General features: G+C 48.8%; 1 protein-coding gene across 3 annotated transcripts in view; it reads left to right on the forward strand.

The window, feature by feature from the left end:
* EXOSC10 (exosome component 10) overlaps positions 1-16667 on the forward strand; it is a 29836-nt gene extending 13169 nt beyond the window's left edge. For 2 of the 3 annotated variants that reach the window (XM_077974319.1, XM_001103741.5), the window contains exons 10-25: positions 189-379; positions 2173-2329; positions 2499-2647; positions 2831-2881; positions 3561-3672; positions 5734-5784; positions 5942-6020; positions 6432-6538; positions 9351-9446; positions 9674-9745; positions 11551-11635; positions 13074-13147; positions 13820-13991; positions 14887-14948; positions 15509-15585; positions 16532-16667. In XM_077974319.1, coding sequence (XP_077830445.1) covers positions 189-379; positions 2173-2329; positions 2499-2647; positions 2831-2881; positions 3561-3672; positions 5734-5784; positions 5942-6020; positions 6432-6538; positions 9351-9446; positions 9674-9745; positions 11551-11635; positions 13074-13147; positions 13820-13991; positions 14887-14948; positions 15509-15585; positions 16532-16562 — 1566 coding nt within the window. In that variant the 3' untranslated portion in view covers positions 16563-16667. The remainder of the gene's footprint in view (positions 1-188; positions 380-2172; positions 2330-2498; positions 2648-2830; positions 2882-3560; positions 3673-5733; positions 5785-5941; positions 6021-6431; positions 6539-9350; positions 9447-9673; positions 9746-11550; positions 11636-13073; positions 13148-13819; positions 13992-14886; positions 14949-15508; positions 15586-16531) is intronic. The other variant, XM_077974316.1, reaches the window with a different exon arrangement.
* The last annotated feature ends 2258 nt before the right edge of the window (positions 16668-18925 follow it).

Here is an 18925-nt window from a genome sequence, read left to right on the forward strand (position 1 = left end):
AGGTGGGAGGATTGCTGGAGCACAGGAGGCAGATGTTGCAGTGAGCCAAGATCACACCACTGCACTACAGACGGGACAGCGGAGACTACCTTCTAATTCCAGTGTTCTAATAAACTAGAGGCAGAGTTAATTTCCAAGCATTAGTGGCCTGCGACCAGTGTACTGCATGACTTTGGTTCTGTTTTCAGGTCTTCCATGGTGCTGATTCAGACATAGAATGGCTACAGAAAGACTTTGGGTTGTATGTAGTAAACATGTTTGATACCCATCAGGCAGCACGCCTTCTTAACCTGGGCAGGCACTCACTCGATCATCTCCTGAAACTCTACTGCAATGTGGACTCAAACAAGCAGTATCAGCTGGCTGATTGGAGAATACGGTCAGTTTGCTCTTAATGAGGAAATGTGGGTGGCAGAAGAAAGTGATTATTCATTAACCTGTCACCCAGAGAGACCTGGGTTTGAGCCATACCATACTCATTGAGATGAATGGCATCAGGTTTTCACCAGGCATCTTCAGCAGCATAAAAGTGGTAGGAAATTCTTTAACGATAATGTGGACTTTATGATGGGCTGATGCAGTTACACTGTGTTTCATGGAAATAGTGGCTGAAAAAGAGGTGCCGAGTCAGTATTTGCCCATGCCGGTCTCTTGTTTGAAACTGGGATCTCTCTACTAGATGATTTTGTGTGTGTGTCTGTGTGTGTGTGTGTGTGTGTAAGATCTTCTGTAGGGATGATTGTGTGTGTGTGTAAGATGATCTTCCATAGGTGGGAAAGAATTCTTTGTGGTTTTTTTTTTTTTTTTTTTGAGACGGAGTCTCGCTCTGTCACCCAGGCTGGAGTGCAGTGGCCGGATCTCAGCTCACTGCAAGCTCCGCCTCCCAGGTTTACACCATTCTCCTGCCTCAGCCTCCTGAGTAGCTGGGACCACAGACACCCGCCACCTCGCCCGGCTAGTTTTTTGTATTTTTAGTAGAGACGGGGTTTCACCATGTTAGCCAGGATGGTCTTGATCTCCTGACCTCGTGATCCACCCGTCTCGGCCTCCCAAAGTGCTGGGATTACAGGCTTGAGCCACTGCACCCAGCCAGTGGGAAAGAATTCTAAAGGACACTGTTGGTTTAGCTTTATATTGAGCATTTTTTGTGGCATAAGGTAGCAGTTTTGCCCCACTTCCTGCAGGCCTTGCTCAGCTTGGTCATTTTCTGCTTGTTTGCTACCTCTCCGAGGTTGCACATGTCATAGGAAGATGCCGCTGAGCTTTTCCAGGAATTCCACATGCCAGAATGCCAGAATTTCTTTTCTTTTCTTTTTTTTTTTTTTTTTTTTGAAATGGAGTTTCACTCTTGTTGCCCAGGCTGGAGTGCAATGGCGCGATCTCAACTCACCACAACCTCCGCCTCCCAGGTTCAAGCAGTTCTGCCTCAGCCTCCCAAGTAGCTGGGATTACAGGCATGCGCCACCACGCCCAGCTAATTTTGTATTTTCAGTAGAGACGGGGTTTCTCCATGTTGGTTAGGCTGGTCTCGAACTCCCAACCTCAGGTGATCCTCCCGCCTCCACCTCCCAAAGTGCTGGGATTACAGGCATGAGCCACTGCACCTGGCCCAGAATGCCAGAATTTCTAAATATAAAAGTAAAATTACATTTGGACTGATAAAGTCCAAATAAAAGATGAAAATTGATAAAATCTAAAAACCACTCCTTTTTACTGAGCCCTTACCCTGTGCCAAGCTCTGGGCTAAGTGCTTCAAGGAAGTGGTCCTATATAGTCCTCACAACAGCCTATGAAGTACCTGGTTCTCATTTCACAAGTTAGGTGGGTAAACCCAAAGAGGTTAAGGAACTTGTCCAAGGACAGACATCTGGAGCTGAGATTTGAACTCAAGACAGCAGTGCTCCCTTTTCTGCTGCCTCTCGTGTGTGTCCAGAGTAGCTGACAGTGCCCTTATTTTAACCACCGCATTATCCTGCCTCCCTTTCTACCCAGCTGTTAAAATAATGGTTTATCATGTTAAAATCTGGGAAGTGTTGGCATAACTGCAGTATTGGCTATGAAAGGATCTTTCATATTGGAAGAGTCTAAGGAAGTCCCAGCACCCAAGGAATAGACAAATTGAATTGCTGTCATTGGGGGCAGTCAGTGAAATAGTGTCCTCTGCAATTCCAGCCCTCTGCCTGAGGAGATGCTCAGCTATGCCCGGGATGACACCCACTACCTGCTATACATCTATGACAAAATGAGGCTGGAGCTGTGGGAGCGCGGCAACGGCCAGCCTGTGCAGCTGCAGGTGGTGTGGCAGCGGAGCAGGGACATCTGCCTCAAGGTACACCTCAGCCACAGTCACACAGACCGCGACACTCGGGCTCTGTGTCTGGCCAGGTTCTAGTTCTTAGGTTTGCTCATTAAATTCATGAAAAGAGCCAAACGTTTTGCAGAGCCCAGGGCACAATTTTGATTCCCATTGATTTTGAATATTCTCTAATACTTTGTAGAAATTCATCAAACCTATCTTCACGGACGAGTCCTACCTTGAACTCTATAGGAAGCAAAAGAAGCACCTTAATACACAGCAGTTGACAGCCTTTCAGCTGCTGTTTGCCTGGAGGGATAAAACCGCTCGCAGGGAAGATGAAAGTTACGGGTAAGAATTAGAGATTCTTTTAATGCTTGTTTCCAGACTGAGGAGATCTAATAACAGGTAAATAATGGACTTTTTTCTTTTGCCATGAAAGCTGCTTGTTTCCCCGATGTGACAGTATCTAATGGAACTTGCTGGCTGAATGTAATGTGTTCCCACTGTGTCTGTGTGGTTTTTTTTTTCCAGATATGTACTGCCAAACCACATGATGCTGAAAATAGCTGAAGAACTGCCTAAGTGAGTCTGAGAGCTGATTAGTATGTTCTGACTTTCTCAGTAGATCTTATGTTCTTCAAAATCAAGCTTTTCTGGTTGCTATTTCCCAAGGCTGCTTACTCGGAGATTAATGCTCTAAGCTTGGAAGGTAGCAAGTCAAAGGAATATAGAATGTCTGCCCTCAGGCTGCCATTTAAGAATTAAAACTTCTGAACTGGAATCATTTCAATGATTATGCTTCAGTTTTGAGTTCATTTTAAGTCTCTGAGCCTTATAGCATCTACTTGCAAGGGAAGAAAACGTCCCAGATTCTCTCATCTATACTTTCTTCCAAATTCAAGCAGCTCATGATCTTAAACGTTTTGTGATCTTGATTGAAGTATAAGCAAGAATCAAAATCCACAGCCCATTGGTTGCCCCCTGCGGAATTGAGAATCCATAGTGCTGTGGCACTTACTTCCAGCTCTCCCTGATTGCAGGAGTCAGGCTCCAAGAGGGATCCACTTAAAGCTTGGTGTTGCAAAGAACACATGGAGAAGTTGGCCTAGACTGGCCTGACATCAATGTTTCCTTAGTCACCTAGCTGTAGCTTCAGCTTAGGTGTGCTACCCTGGCTTTACCCAGTCGTTATTCTTATCTGGAAGTGTTTGAGGGCTGCATTTCTGAGTGACAAACTGAGTGTGTTCTTACTTGTCTTCAGGGAACCTCAGGGCATCATAGCTTGCTGCAACCCAGTGCCACCCCTTGTGCGGCAGCAGATCAACGAAATGCACCTTTTAATCCAGCAGGCTCGAGAGATGCCCCTGCTCAAGGTAAGAAGCTTTTCTGTGGCCAGGCCTGGTGGCTCACGCCTGTAGTCCCAGCACTTTGGGAGGCTGAGATGGATGGATCATTTCAGGTCAGGAGTTCGAAACCAGCCTGGCCAACATGGTGAAACTCCGTGTCTACTAAAAATACAAAAAATTCGCCGGGTGTGCGGTGCGCACCTGTGATACCAATTACTCTGGAGGCTGAGGCAGGAGAGTCGCTGGAACCTGGGAGGCGGAGGTTGCAGTGAGCCGAGATCATACCACTGCACTCTAGGCTGGGAAACAGAGTGAGACTCTGTCTCAAAAAAAAAAAAAAAGATTTTCTACTGAAGGGTCCTAACTTAGCAAGCCTGGTTTTTGTTTTTTGTTTTTCTTTTTTAAGACAGAGTCTCGCTCTGTCTGCAGGCTGGAGTGCAGTGGCCCAATCTCGGCTCACTGCAACCTCCACCTTCCGGGTTCAAGCAATTCTCCTGCCTCATCCTCCTGAGTAGCTGGGACTACGGGTGCATGCCACCACGCCTGGCTAATTTTTTTGTATTTTTATAGAGACAGGGTTTCACCATGTTAGCCAGGATGGTCTCAATCTCTTCACCTCGTGACCCACTCACCTTGGCCTCCCAAAGTGCTGGGATTACAGGTGTGAGCCACCGCGCCTGGCCTTTTTTTCTTTTTTCTTTTTTCTTTTTTTTTGAGACAGAGTCTCACTGTTGTCGCCCAGGCTGGGGTGCAATGGTACGATCTCAGCTCACTGCCTCCAGGGTTCAAGCGATTCTCATGACTCAGCCTCCCTAGTTGCTGGGATTACAGGCGTGCACCACCCCCGGCTAATTTTGTATTTTTAGTAGAGGCGGGGTTTCACAATATTGGCCAGGCTGGTCTTGAACTCCTGACCTCAGGTGATCCGCCCACCTGGGCCTCCCACAGTGCTGGGATTACAGGCGTGAGCCATCACGCCCAGCCTTAGCAGACCTGTTTTTTCTGCTAGCATCTTATTCCTTGTGGCTGCCTAGATTCATGAGCTGGTATCCATCTAAACAACCCTAAGGAAATAATAGGGCTTGGGAAATCCAGTGTGTGTATCTTGATAAATTTAGCTGCTTTTTTTTTTTATGATAGTTGAAAACTATCTTTTTATTTATATGAAAACTCATTCTTTTTATTTTATGATCTTAGCTTTGATGATTCAGCAGCAAGTACTGTCTGGTAACTGGGCCAATTCACTGTTCTAAGGCAGTTAATCTGGTGGAGTGAGATGGAGTGGTGACCTCAGCAGAGGGAGCTAGTTTTGGGAGCCTGGCAGTGGCCCAGATATGAAGTGATAGCTCCCTAAATAAGTGAGGAATCACAGACTGGAAGGGAAAAAACAGGTATAGGAAGCATCAGAGGAAAAGATTGATGGGACTTGATAGCAAATGATGACAATGGCATCCAGTTTTCTTTTGGTTTTTTTTGTCATTGTTGTTTTGAGACAGGGTCTTGCTCTGTCACCCAGGCTGGAGTGCAGTGGTACAATCATGGCTCACTGTAGCCTCCATCTGCTAGGCTCAAGTGGTGTTGGGACCACAGGCACACACCACCATACCCAGCTCAGTTTTTTTTTAATTTTTTATAGAGATGGGTCTTGCTGTGTTTCGCAGACTGGTCTTGAACCCCTGGGCTCAAGACGTCCTCCCAGCTTGGCCTCCCAAAGTGCTGAAATTACAGTTATGAGCCACCTGCTAGCCCCACATTTGCAATTTTTATGTTAAAAATGTTTTGTAAGCTTTGTGCTTTGTCCAAGTAAAGAGAGACCTTGATTACTAGAGAAGAGTCTTTTTCAAGCTCTTTGGAATCCTTCCTATTGTGCTTAGTCATGATAAAGAGCTTTATTCTTTCATTCTACAAGTAATTATTGAGCACCAAATAATTATCGTGCCAGGCACTGTAAAGAGTGAAGAGAGGAAAGAAAACCTCCGGGCTCTTGAGAAACAGGCTGGGGAAGGAACACAGTCAGCGCTGGGGACTGGGGGTTGGACTTGAGGCGTTTGGGCAACTTTCCCCAATTCTCTTTGTTTTTATTGTTAGTCTGAAGTTGCAGCCGGAGTGAAGAAGAGCGGACCGCTGCCCATTGCCGAGGTAGAGTGTCGGATCCATTTTCTTCCCCGGGAGGGAAGACGTCAGTCTCGGCCAGTGCAAGTATACCTCTGACAGAGGCCTGTGCTGACAGCTGGCAGAAAGCTACTGCTGGCTTGCACGTTTTACATGCCAGCCTGCTGGTGTCTTTTTGATGCAGAGATTGGAGAATGTTCTCTTTGGACCTCACGACTGCTCCCATGCCCCTCCGGATGGCTATCCAATCATCCCAACCAATGGTAAAGTTGAGAGCCCTCCTGACTGTCCTGAAGAGGTTGGGGCACAGCTACCTTGTCTCAAATTCTGTATGCTTGGCCAGGCGTGGCTTATGCCTGTAATGCCAGCATATTGGAAGGCTGAGGCGGGTGGATCACCTGAGGTCAGGAGTTTGAGACCAGCCTGGACAACTTGGTGAAACCCCATCTCTACTAAAAATACAAAAATTAGCTGGACGTGGTGGCGCATGCCTGTAATCCCAGCTACTTAGGAGGCAGAGGCAGGAGAATTACTTGAACCAAGGGGCGGAGGTTGCAGTGAGCCAAGATTGTGCCATTGCACTCCAGCCTAGGGGACTACAGCTCAAAAAGAAAAAATAAACAAACAAAATAAAATTCTGTAGGCTTTGACCTTATTATCTTCTGCTCCTCTAGGATCTGTGCCAGTTCAGAAGCAGGCGAGCCTCTTCCCTGAAGAAAAAGAAGATAACTTGCTGGGTACCACATGCCTGATTGCCAGAGCTGTCATCACGTTATTTAATGTGAGTAGCACGGAAACTTCACTGAGGTGATGAGGACCCCCTGGGGTTTACTGGGTTTATCCAGCAAGTTGTCTGCCTGGAGTGTTGCTTACACTCGAAGACTAACGCTGAGAGCAAAACCCAGCAGTGCTGGGAGAGGCACAGAGACCGATGAGCAAGGTGACACTGACCACTCTGGAGGAGGTGGTCTGGGGTCGTGGATGGAGGATTCTCTGAGCTCTGTGTGTGAAGAAATCTTCAGGGAAAGGCTGACGTCCTGTTGTCGAACAGCACCTAGTAGGAGGAGGGCTTGCGCTAAGAGAACATACAAGCAGGACTTTGTTGACAAGCTGCAGCGATGGCTGCGGAAAAACGGTTCACCTGGATGCCCATCTTGGGTGGCGTAGGTGTGCTGTCCGACGAACTGTAGAATGTGCACTGCCCGTAGCTTCCTGCCTGACCCCAGCATCACATATGTGTGCTTTCAGTGAAGAAGAGGAACGCTTTTGAAACCCTTTTTTTTTTTTTTTTTGATACAATGTTGTTCTGTCACCCAGGCTGGAATGCAGTGGCACAATCATGGCTCACTGCAGCCTTTCCCTCTGAGGCTCAAATGTTCCTCCTGCCTCAGCCTCCCGAGTAGCTGGGATTACAGGCATGAGTCACTGCACCCAGCTGTTTCACTTTTTTTGTTTGTTTGTTTTGTCTGTTTTTTTTTTGTTGGTTTTTTTTTTTTTTTTTTGAGGCAGAGTCTCGCTCTGTCGCCCAGGCTGGAGTGCAGTGGCGCGATCTCGGCTCACTGCAAGCTCCGCCTCCCAGGTTCACGCCATTCTCCTGCCTCAGCCTCCTGAGTAGCTGGGACTACAGGCGCCCGCCACCGTGCCCGGCTAATTTTTTGTATTTTTAGTAGAGACAGGGTTTCATTGTGGTCTCGATCTCCTGACCTTTGTGATCTGCCCACCTCGGCCTCCCAAAGTGCTGGGATTACAGGCTTGAGCCACCATGCCCGGCCTTTGTTTGTTTTTTTGAGATGGAGTTTCGCTCTTGTCGCCCAGGCTGGAGTGCAGTGGCACCATCTTGGCTCACGCGTTCTCCTGCCTCAGCCTCCCTAGTAGCTGGGATTGCAGGTACCCGCCACCGCACTCAGCTAATATTTTACATTTTTAATAGAGACGGGGTTTCGCTATGTTGGTCAGGCTGGTCTCGAATGCCTGACCTCAGGTGATCTACCTGCGTAAGCCTCCTAAAGTGCTGGGATTACAGACATGAGCCACCACACCCGGCTTTTTTTTTTTTTTTTTTTGAGACAGGATCTCACTCTGTCACCCAGGTGGGAGTACAGTGGCACCATTTTGGCTCATTGCAACCTCTGCCTCCTGGGCTCAAGCAATCCTTCTGCCCCAGCCTTCTCCCGAGTAGCTGGGACTACAGGCATGTGCCACCATGCCCAGCCAATTTTTGTATGTTTTGTGGAGATGGGGTTTCACCATGTGGCCCGGGCTTGACTTTTGTTTTTAACTTAATCTCATAAATCTAGATTGGGCCTTGCTTTAGCAGTTAATGAGAAAATATGAGGTGCTTTAGTTGACCTCAGAGCTAATTTGAGTCATGAAGGTAATTTATTAGCTAAACATGTTAGCATGAACTCTGGGCTGCTTTGATATGGAAGTGCTGTTTGGGGTAAAGGAGGCTGTGGTCTCCCCACAATCTGTGTTGCAGAGGGGCATAATTAGAAATGAAGCAAAAGGATAGCACATATTTATGAACCCAGTTGGAAGCAGCATTTTGTTGCATAATTTCAATGATTCCCTGTAAAGGTATGTAATATTAAATTTCAGGCATGGTGCGGTGGCTCCCAGCACTTTTGGAGGGCAAGGTGGGCAGATCACCTGAGGTCAGGAGTTTGAGACCAGCCTGGCCAACATGGTGAAACCCTGTCTCTACTAAAAACACAAAAATTAGCCGGGGGTTGTGGTGCATGCTTGTAATCCCAGCTACTCGGGAGGCTGAGTCAGGAGAATCGCTTGAACCGGGGAGGCAGAGGTTGCAGTGAGCAGAGATCACACCACTGCACTCCAACCTGGGCAACAGAGCAAGACTCTATCTCAAAAAAATACATACATACATACATAAAATAAATTTCAGGCATTAATTAAGACCTCATATTCTAGAGCCAGACCATGCTGGGTTTAAATCCTTGGTCTGCTCATATTCACTGCAAGCCTCTGAAAGACTGTCACAACCTCTGTAGGCCTCAGTTTCCTCCTCTGTAAGGTGGTGCGAGTAATACCACCACATAGGCTATGAGGACATGGTGAGAATTCACTGATCCAGCACATTGATATTGAAATGCTACTGGGTGCTGTTGCAGACACAACGCCTTATACATAGGACAGTGCATGAAAAATTAGCCTTAGCCATTGGTATTAATATCACTGTTACTAGCTGGGTGCATGCGGTGGTTCATGCCTGTAATCCCAACACTTTGGGAGGCCAAGACGGGTGGATCACTTCAGGTCAGGAGTTCAAGACCAGCCTGGCCAATATGGTGAAACTTGGTCTCTGCTAAAAATACAAAAATTAACCGGGCATGGTGGCACGTGCTTATAATCCCACCTACTCAGGAGGCTGAGGCAGGAGAATCACCTGAATGCAGGAGATGGAGGTTGCAGTGAGCAGAGATCACACCACTGCACTCTAGCCTGGGCAACAGAGCGAGACTCTGTCTCCAAAAACAAAAAAAAATCACTATTCACTATTGCTGACTTGCTTGCGTCTTGATGTCACAGATGATCATGGTTATTAGTGATCATTTTTTTGTCTGTCCCTGCAGGAACCTAGTGCTGAAGACAATAAAAAGGGTCCATTGACAATTGCACAGAAAAAAGCCCAGAACATCATGGAGTCCTTTGAAAATCCATTTAGAATGGTGAGTCGTAGTTTTGTGTACTCAGGGCTGACAGGATATATAGAGATGCCTACAGCTGTACATGCTTTCACCTGGGAAGGAAGCCTCTGAAGCCAGTGTGTCAGCTGCCCTGGTGTCCAGGCAAAGACGCTGACATGGCACCAGCAGCCCCCCATCTGAGCACCTCTGCGCTGTGGGCCTAGATTCCGTTCCCAGCAACGTTTCACATAGCCGTTTCCTTCCTCCAGTTTCTGCCCTCACTAGGACACCGTGCCGTCTCTCAGGCAGCGAAGTTCGATCCATCAACAAAAATCTATGAAGTAAGTGGACTTGTCACCTGTTCTAAAAGAGACTTTTTTGTTGTTATTTGGTTTTTTTTTTGTTTTTTGAGACGGAGTTTCATTTTGTCACCCAGGCTGGAGTGCAGTGGCACGATCTCGGCTCACTGCAACCTCCACCTCACAGGCTCAAGCAATTCTTCTGCCTCAGCCTCCCGAGTAGCTGGGATTACAGGCACCTGCCGTCATGCCCGGCTAATTTTTGTAGAGATGGGGTGTCACCATGTTGACCAGGCTGGTCTCGAACTCCTGACCTCAGGTGATCCACCCGCCTCGGCCTCCCAAAGTGCTGGGACTACAGGCGTGAGCCACTGCGCCTGGCCCTAAAAGAGACTTTCTAAGAAAAGGGGATTTCCTAATTATTCAGACCAGGTTTCTGTTGTAGACAAGTCCATCTCATCTGTGAATCCCCTGACAATGAAGGCAAAAGCCCTTTATTTTCTAGCGTTGTTTCTAGGGAAAGGGTCCAGAACTTCAGTGAGATTCTTAAAAGCACTGGGAAACCTTGTAAGAAACAAATCTTCACTTGCGGTTTTTTAATTGAGGTTTAATCTATATGTAGTAAAGTACACAAATATTAAGTATACAGCTTGATGCATTTTTACAGATGTCTGTTACTTTAAGGATCTTAAAGGTGACAGCTTTAATTTTAAAACACTCTATCTTACTTATCTGGCTTGTTTTTACCAGCATTATGAGTAAGGATGAGAAGACACCTCCCCTAGACCCCCTCGAGATATTTCCGGGAGCCAGCACGTGAACTATGGTTCGCAGCCTCCTTCTTCCCTGCAGGAAGCCTCTATTCTGATGACATGAGTGACTGGCTCCCTCTGTGTGGCAGCAGAACTCTTGTGTTAGGCAAAACCGACAGGTCCCCTGGCCCTAGCCCTGTCCCTGTCCCTGAGTTAGCTTGCTATTTTTAGAAATGGGGAATCAGGCCGGGCGCGGTGGCTCAAGCCTGTAATCCCAGCACTTTGGGAGGCCGAGACGCGCGGATCACGAGGTCAGGAGATCGAGACCATCCTGGCTAACACGGTGAAACCCCGTCTCTACTAAAAAAACACAAAAAAAACTAGCCGGGCGAGGTGGCGGGCGCCTGTAGTCCCAGCTACTAGGGAGGCTGAGGCAGGAGAATGGCGTAAACCCGGGAGGCGGAGCTTGCAGTGAGCTGAGATCCGGCCACTGCACTCCAGCCTGGGTGACAGAGCCAGACTCCGTCTCAAAAAAAAAAAAAAAAAAAAAAAAGAAATGGGGAATCAGGTGGGGCTTCTGCCTCCTCTCCTCTTTTCCTCTGATGGGTTGTGGCACATTGAACAACCGCACGTCCCGTGTGTTATGCCCAGTGTCACCTCCATGTGTTGTAACGCCATAGGTCAGTGGGGTGTCATAAGGAAACACAGCAGACTTGTGGAAGCCCAGCCTTGAGTCTGCCTCTGTCATTTACTGACCGTGTTCCTTGGACAAGTTATTTAGTCTCCCCGAGCCTGTTTGCTCATCTCTAAAGAGAGGGTGATGACAGTACCTTTGTCCCAGGGTTACAGAGAGATTGAACGAGATGACGGATGGCCCAGTGCCTGGAGGACAGTAGCACTTTGTCCCCCTTAATAGCGATTTTAGCAATAAAGCCAGCATGAAATTTGTTTTTCATGCCCTTAGATTTGAAACTTATGACTTAGAATGTGTGTACTTCTTAGGTTAACCTGCCCTACATCATCTCATGAAAAGTAAGACAGACTTGGGTGGCTGACTTTGGAGGGTTTTTTTTGTTATATTTGCTTTCATTATAGATCAGCAACCGTTGGAAGCTGGCCCAGGTGCAAGTACAAAAAGACTCTAAAGAAACTGTCAAGAAGAAGGCAGCTGAGCAAACAGGTAGCACTCACTTCCTTGTAACTCAGTCAGCTGTTAAAGGACGGCTGTTGCACATCAGCTGTTTCAGCCACGTGCTGGATACGGCTGTGAATGAAGTAGGCACAGCCCCTGCTCTGTGGGGCTTCCCTTCTGCTGAGGGATGGTGGCCAATCAGTGTCTATCCTGGCAGATGGCAGCAGGTGCTGTGCAGAGAGATGGGTGGGGAGTGCTGGGGGGGTGCTGTAGCTGTCTCGACGGTGGTTGGAGAAGGCAGTCTAATGAATGTGACATTGACGAGACCTGCAGTGAGCTAGAGAAGAGTTCTGGAGCCACAGCACAGCGAGCCCAGAGGCCCTGAGGGTAGTTCACTAGGCATGCTCAGCAGCAGCAAGTGGGCCTGCATGAGCAGAGCGGGTAGAGAAGAGCAGGAAATGGGGAAGGAGCCAGCAGGGGCCCACAGGATGATGCTGCCTTTTACTCTGAGTTCAGAAGCCAGGAGGGTGCTGAGCAGACACAGGGTGGGAAGTGACTGACATGTGGCCCTCTGGCTGCTGTGTCAAGAGCAGACGATAGGCGACAGGATGGGAACCCAGGAAGGGAGAGGAGACATGACAGTGGCCCAGGCAAGAGGGAACAGTGGCCTTGAGACCAGCGTGGGAGCAGAAGAGGTGGCGAGAAACTATCAGAGCCTGGATCTGTCCCGTAGCAAAGCTGACAGCATTTGAGGATGAGGTGGATGTGGCAGGTGAGAGAAAGGAGGGAGTCTTTTTTTTTTTTTTGGAGACGGAGTCTCGCTCTGTCGCCCAGGCTGGAGTGCAGTGGCCGGATCTCAGCTCACTGCAAGCTCCGCCTCCCGGGTTCACGCCATTCTCCTGCCTCAGCCTCCCGAGTAGCTGGGACTACAGGCGCCGCCACCTCGCCCAGCTATTTTTTGTATTTCTTAGTAGAGACGGGGTTTCACCGTGTTAGCCAGGATGGTCTCTATCTCCTGACCTTGTGATCCGCCCGTCTCGGCCTCCCAAAGTGCTGGGATTACAGGCTTGAGCCACTGCGCCCGGCCTAAAGGAGGGAGTCTTGGATGAAGATTTTGTCCTGAGCAGCTGGAAAGCTGGAGTTGCTGGCAGCCGAAGTAGCTGGTTTGAGCCAGCTTGTCCACTATGGTGATGGTGATGATCCTGTTAAACGCCCTCAGGTCCACAGGCCACTGAGCATTTGGGTTCACAGGACAGGAGCAGCCAGGGCCAGGGAGAATCAGCTCAAGTGTAGGTGAAGGTGCACAGCGCACCTGAGCCTGAGCCCTGAGGCAGCCTGTCCTGCGGAGATGCGGGACCAGGGAGCTGCGAGGGAGGAGGGATCAGCCATGACAACCCCTGTGGCTAGGCCAAGTCGGAGGAGGATGGAGATGGAGGAGGGTGATTGCTGGATTCAGCAACTCCAGAGACAGTTCTCCCCCTTGCAGCTGCCCGGGAACAGGCAAAGGAGGCGTGCAAAGCTGCAGCAGAACAGGCCATCTCCGTCCGACAGCAGGTCGCGGTACGTGCCAGCCTTTCTCCTTTTTCCTTTGAAAAACGATGCCCCTCCTTGTGGTCAGGATCTTCCTTGGGTATCTTAGGGGCTTGCCCTATGCTTTATATTAAGTCCTGACTTCTTTTCAGTTCACCTCTTTTTTAATTTCGTTTTTTTAAAAAAAAAAATAGTGACATGGTCTTACTCTTACCCTGATGCCCAGGCTGAAGTACAGTGGTGCGATTATAGCTCATAGCAGCCTTGTACTCCTGGGCTCAAACGATCCTCCCACCTCAGCCTCCCAAGTAGCTAGGACTACAAGCACGCACCACCATGCCCGGCTACATTTTTTTTCATTTTTCTGTAGAGATAGAGGTCTTGCTATGTTGCCCAGGCTGGTCTCAGACTGCCTAAAGAAGTCCTCCCACCTTGGCCACCCAAAGCACTGGAATTATAGGCATGACCACTGCACCTGGCCTGCTTGCCTTTCTTAAATGACCTCATGTCATTGTCCAGTGAGGAATTGGTTTCAGCTGACCCTGAGTGTTGGTCCGAAGTTCCAGCCATAGCTCCTCTTCCCACCACTGACAGTTCTTCTTACCACTTAGGCAGCTGGATCCCAGCTACTGCTGAGGCCGGCGGGGTTCCCTCTCCCATGTGTCTCCCTGTTCCTCCCCCACATCTGTTCCTGATCTACAGCTAGAAAATGCTGCAAAGAAGAGAGAGCGAGCAACAAGTGACCCAAGGACCACAGAACAGAAACAAGAGAAGAAACGACTCAAAATTTCCAAGAAGCCAAAGGACCTGGAGCCGCCAGAAAAAGAGTTTACGCCTTATGACTACAGCCAGTCAGACTTCAAGGCTTTTGCTGGTGAGGAAGTACTGGGGCCCCATAGGGGGGCATCTGTGTGCGTGAGAGGGGAGGAAGCCAGAAAGAGACTGCAACGTAGGGGCCAAGTGAGCCCTGCGCAAGGCATGGCGCTCGCCAGGAATTGTTGGAGTAGTCCAGAGAGGCCGTGGCAATGTGGACAGTCGCCTGCAGCCTCGTTGCCACCTCCTCCACTGGAGCTCACTCTCTTGGTGGCCTCCATGGTGGGTTAGTAAGATCACCTGTCACTTCCATTGTGACCAGGGCTCCATCCTTCCTCACTGTAACTTGTGCCCATAAACCCTCTCTCTCTCTCTTTCTCTCTTCCACACACACACACACACACACACACACACACACACACACACACTGAGGATTTTGTTTGTTGAAAAATCTCAAAACCTATGACATGAACCCCTATGGGTGCTGGGGCTATGAGAGTCTGTCTGCTTCGAAGGGGCTCCAGATGGCATTCCCGACTCGAGCAGCCTTTGGCACAACATGCTCCTTTGGAAAAGAGAGCGCAGAGGCCATTCCACACAGTGGCCCTTTATACAGGAGTGTCGCCTCAGAGCCCGAGTTCCTGACGGCATCACCCAGCACAGAGATCAGAATGGACTTCCTTATGTGCAGGGGCCACTGCTGTAGCCACCTGCCCCTAACGTCCCTGCGACTAGAGCCGAGAGAAACAGGCCTGGTCTTCAGACTGCCCACAGGGACCAGGATCACCATGTATTCATTTACATGAGCCACGAGCCGCAGCCCCTCATTGTGACAGGGGTTGCGCTCTGACAGCCAAGGCTTGCCTGAGTGTCGTGGTCCCGGCCTCGCTGTGAGCCTGTGATGCCTGGTAACTCATTGACCTGACCGCAGGTCTCTCTCATCTCTTACCTTGCAGGAAACAGCAAATCCAAAGCTGCTTCTCAGTTTGATCCAAATAAACAGACCCCTTCTGGCAAGGTAAGAACTGTTCCTGGAGGATTTTAGCACGCCCGTGGCACCTATTTTTGACCTCCTCCTCTGCTGAGAAGACAGGCCCATCCAGGAGTCCATTCCTTTGCATATCTTTTTCCTCACCTCATTTCTTCCCAAGCGCGGGCAATACCCGTCAGCTACCCCGGCAACTCATAAAACGAGGCTGTAAAAGCTGGCGTGTGGTTTTAAAGGGTGTTATTCTGTGTTTGCTACCATGGGAACCACAGCTGCAGGCCAAAAGCACCCCCTTTGGGGCCAGCACAAGCCTGCATTCGCCCCACGTGGGTGTTGGTGCTGGTGCCAGGGAAACAGCATGGCTGCAGGTTCCACAGGCGCGGGGACAGGGCTGCTTTGGGGCCCTCCTGTTCCTCTTGCAGCGCATCCTAGCAGCTTTGCCTTCAGAGACACAGAAACGTCCTCTCGCAGGGAATCTAAAGTCACACCTGTGCTGCTAGAATCTTTGGCCCCCTGAGCTCAGGTGTGTGTTTCTGTGTATCTTGTGGTCAAGGTGCCTACCCAGCTTAAACGGTTTCTTTTCTTTCCAGAAATTCATTGCAGCCAAAAAAATTAAACAGTCGGTGGGAAACAAAAGCATGTCCTTTCCGACGGGAAAGTCAGACAGGTACGTGGTGGATGGCGGTGTGGCCCAGGGAGCCCAGTGAAAAAGCACCTGCCCTGCATGGTGCAGTCAGTGGGGATCGAGTGCCCAGGGGTCTTCAACCAGGATGCCTCAGAGAACCTCCCACAGCCAGGTCCCTCTCACCACTCGGAAAACAAGGGCGGGACGTGATTTGCTCTGTGCCACACATCACAGAGCCAGGCACTGCGCCCCAGGACTCAGATGCCCCTTGTTCCTGGCTTTCCAGTTACTGTGTTTCCTGGGGTCACCTCAGGGAAAATAGGTGTGAATAGTTACGAAATTTTCCTGGACCAGCCTATTAGGAATGAGGAAAAAGTAAGCACGTATGGGTTATCCTTGTTGTTGAAGAGTGGTTTGACTTGGTTTTGTTTTGGTTTGTGACAGTCTCATTCTTTCACCCAGGCTGGAGTGCAGTGGCACAATCTCGGCTTACTGCAACCTCCGCCTCCTGGGTTCAAGCAAGTCTCTCACCTCAACCTCCCGAGTAGCTGGGATTACAGGTGCCTGCCACCATGCCCGGCTAATGTTTTTGTATTTTTAGTAGAGATGGGGTTTTGCCATGTTGGCCAGGCTGGTCTCAAACTCCTGGCCTCAGTTGATCCTCCCAACTCGGCCTCCCAGAGTACTTGGATTACGGGTGTGAACCACTGCACCTGGCGAAATGTTTTTATTAAAAACATAAAATCCTAATAATCAAGCTGACCCTGAGGTTAGGGGACTTGCCCGGGGGGCAGGAAGAACAGGTCTGCCTTCTCGAGATGCTGCTCAGATCAGCCAACTCTGGTGGGCCGCCGAGTTCTCGGGGGCCCCTGAACAAGCCATTCTCCCTCTGTTCTGCATGATTAAGGTTTGCACCGTTTTGTAAACCATCTGAGAACATCCAGCCAACCCAGAAGAAATAACTGTTGTTTTTACACTGTCTCTGCAGAGGCTTCAGGTACAACTGGCCACAGAGTTAGTCCTGGAAGACACGCAGCACCCGTGGACCAGAAGCACCAAATGCCAGTGCTGCTTTTGTACAGACATATTTTTAAACCATTAAAAAATATTCTTCCTGGAAGAAAGCTGATTCCTGACTTTTATTTTGTTGCCGCCACAGCTCTGGGCAGGTTGCCATCCTGTTCAGGCAACCATCTTCAGCTGTCTGGGCAGGTGAGTGTGTTCCAGGGGTTATGGTGACTTCTAGAAAAATCCAGAGCTGGCTGGACACGGTGGCTCACACCTGTAATCCCAGCACTTTGGGAGGCCAAGGTGGGCGGATCACGAGGTCAGGAGATCGAGACCATCCTGGCCAACACGGTGAAACCCCCTTTCTACTAAAAATACAAAAAATTAGCCAGGCGTGGTGGCGGGCACCTGTAGTCCCAGCTACTCGGGAGGCTAAGGCAAGAGAATGGCGTGAACCCGGGAGGCGGAGTTTGCAGTGAGCCGAGATCTCACCACTGCACTCCAGCCTGGGCGACAAGGCGAGACTCTGTCTCAAAAAAAAAAAAAGAAAAAGAAAAAGAAAAATCCAGAGCCACTCCCGAGGAGGAATATGAGACAAATTGCTGGGACTCAGAAGTGGCAGCACCTGCAAAGCAGAAGCTGTGATGTTCATCGCTCCACTTGGAGAGGGTTCTCTGGGCAGTTTCACTTCCTTCCTGAGCCTTCAAATAACATGAATGGAGCCACCTGGTTAAAAAATGCCATCGGGAAAGGAAGTGGTAAGGTGCCCTAGAGCTAGCAGTGGCTCCTGAGGACCTGTTCTCTACTCTGTTCTATTCTTTTTTTTTTTTTAAATCAACTTTTTTTTTTTGATTATAGAAGTAATAACATGTTCATTGCAGGAAATGTGGGAAATATAGTAAAATGCAAGGTCGGACGTGGTGGCTCACGCCTGTAATCCTAGCACTGTGGGAGACTGAGGCAGGCGGATCACCTGAGGTCAGGAGTTCATGACCAGCCTAGCCAACATGGTGAAACCCCATCTCTACTGAAAATACAGAAATTAGCCAGGCATGGTGAGCACCTGTAATCTCAGCTACTCGGATGGCTGAGGCAGAAGAATCGCTTGAACCTAGGAGGCAGAGGTTGTAGTGAGCTGAGATTACACCACTGCATTCCAGCCTGGGCAGTAGAACAATACTCTCTCAAAAACAAAAGAAAAATACAAAGAGAAAATTTTAAGCATCTGTAGTCCTGCCACACAAAGATGTTTTGTTTTTTGTTTTTGTTTTTGTTTTTTTTCTTCTTCTTTTTATGAGATAGGGTCTCACTCTGTTGCCTAGTCTAGAGTGCAGTGGTGTGATCTTGGCTAACTGCAGCCTTGACCTCCCAGGCACAAGTGATCCTGCCGCCTCAGCCTCCCACATAGCTAAGACTACAGGCACATGCCACCACACCTGGGTAATTTTTCTTATGTTTTATAGAGACGGGGTCTTGCTGTGTTGCCCAGGCTGGTCTTGAACTCTTGGCCTCAAGCGATCCTCCCATCTTGTCCTCCCAGTGTTGGGATTTCAGGCATGAGCCACCACGCCCAACTGAGATAATCTTTAACATTTTGCTGTATTTCCTTGTAAACTTTTGCTATGTGTATATAGATACATCTTTTTAATATATCTTGGGTTTAGGTTTCTATCATTTTTCACCTTGAAAGTTTATATTGTGACACTTTTCTCAATCTAAAATTTAGTTTTGCCAACCCCCACTGTTAAACATTTAGGTTTTCATTTTTGGTACTATTCTTAATAATGCAGCACTGAACCTTTGTATAAATTTGTGACCCAATCTCTGATAATTTCTTTTTTTTTTTTTTTTTGAGACGGAGTCTTACTCTGTCACCCAGGCTGGAGTGCAGTGGCCGGATCTCAGCTCACTGCAAGCTCCGCCTCCTGGGTTTACGCCATTCTCCTGCTTCAGCCTCCCAAGTAGCTGGGACTATAGGCGCCCACCACCTCACCCGGCTAGTTTTTTGTATTTTTTAGTAGAGACGGGGTTTCACTGTGTTAGCCAGGATGGTCTCGATCTCCTGACCTCGTGATCCGCCCGTCTCGGCCTCCCAAAGTGCTGGGATTACAGGCTTGAGCCACCGCGCCCGGCCTCTGATAATTTCTTTAGAATTTCATTTTATTTTAATCCTGAGATGGGCTAATAAGCACAGAATGCCATTACTTTGGTTTTTACAAATACTTAACCTAGGAACCTTTTTTCTTTGAAATGCATCCCACCAAGTATTGAGACTGCCAACTGTATATGATACCCTTTGGGGTGTACCAAACTAAATCACACATCACTGCTGTCAGAGAGCTCCCATTCAAGCAGAACAGCAGAGAACAGCCCT

The sequence above is a fragment of the Macaca mulatta genome, chromosome 1 (genome assembly GCF_049350105.2).
Source record: "Macaca mulatta isolate MMU2019108-1 chromosome 1, T2T-MMU8v2.0, whole genome shotgun sequence".
Taxonomy (NCBI): Eukaryota; Metazoa; Chordata; class Mammalia; order Primates; family Cercopithecidae; genus Macaca; species Macaca mulatta.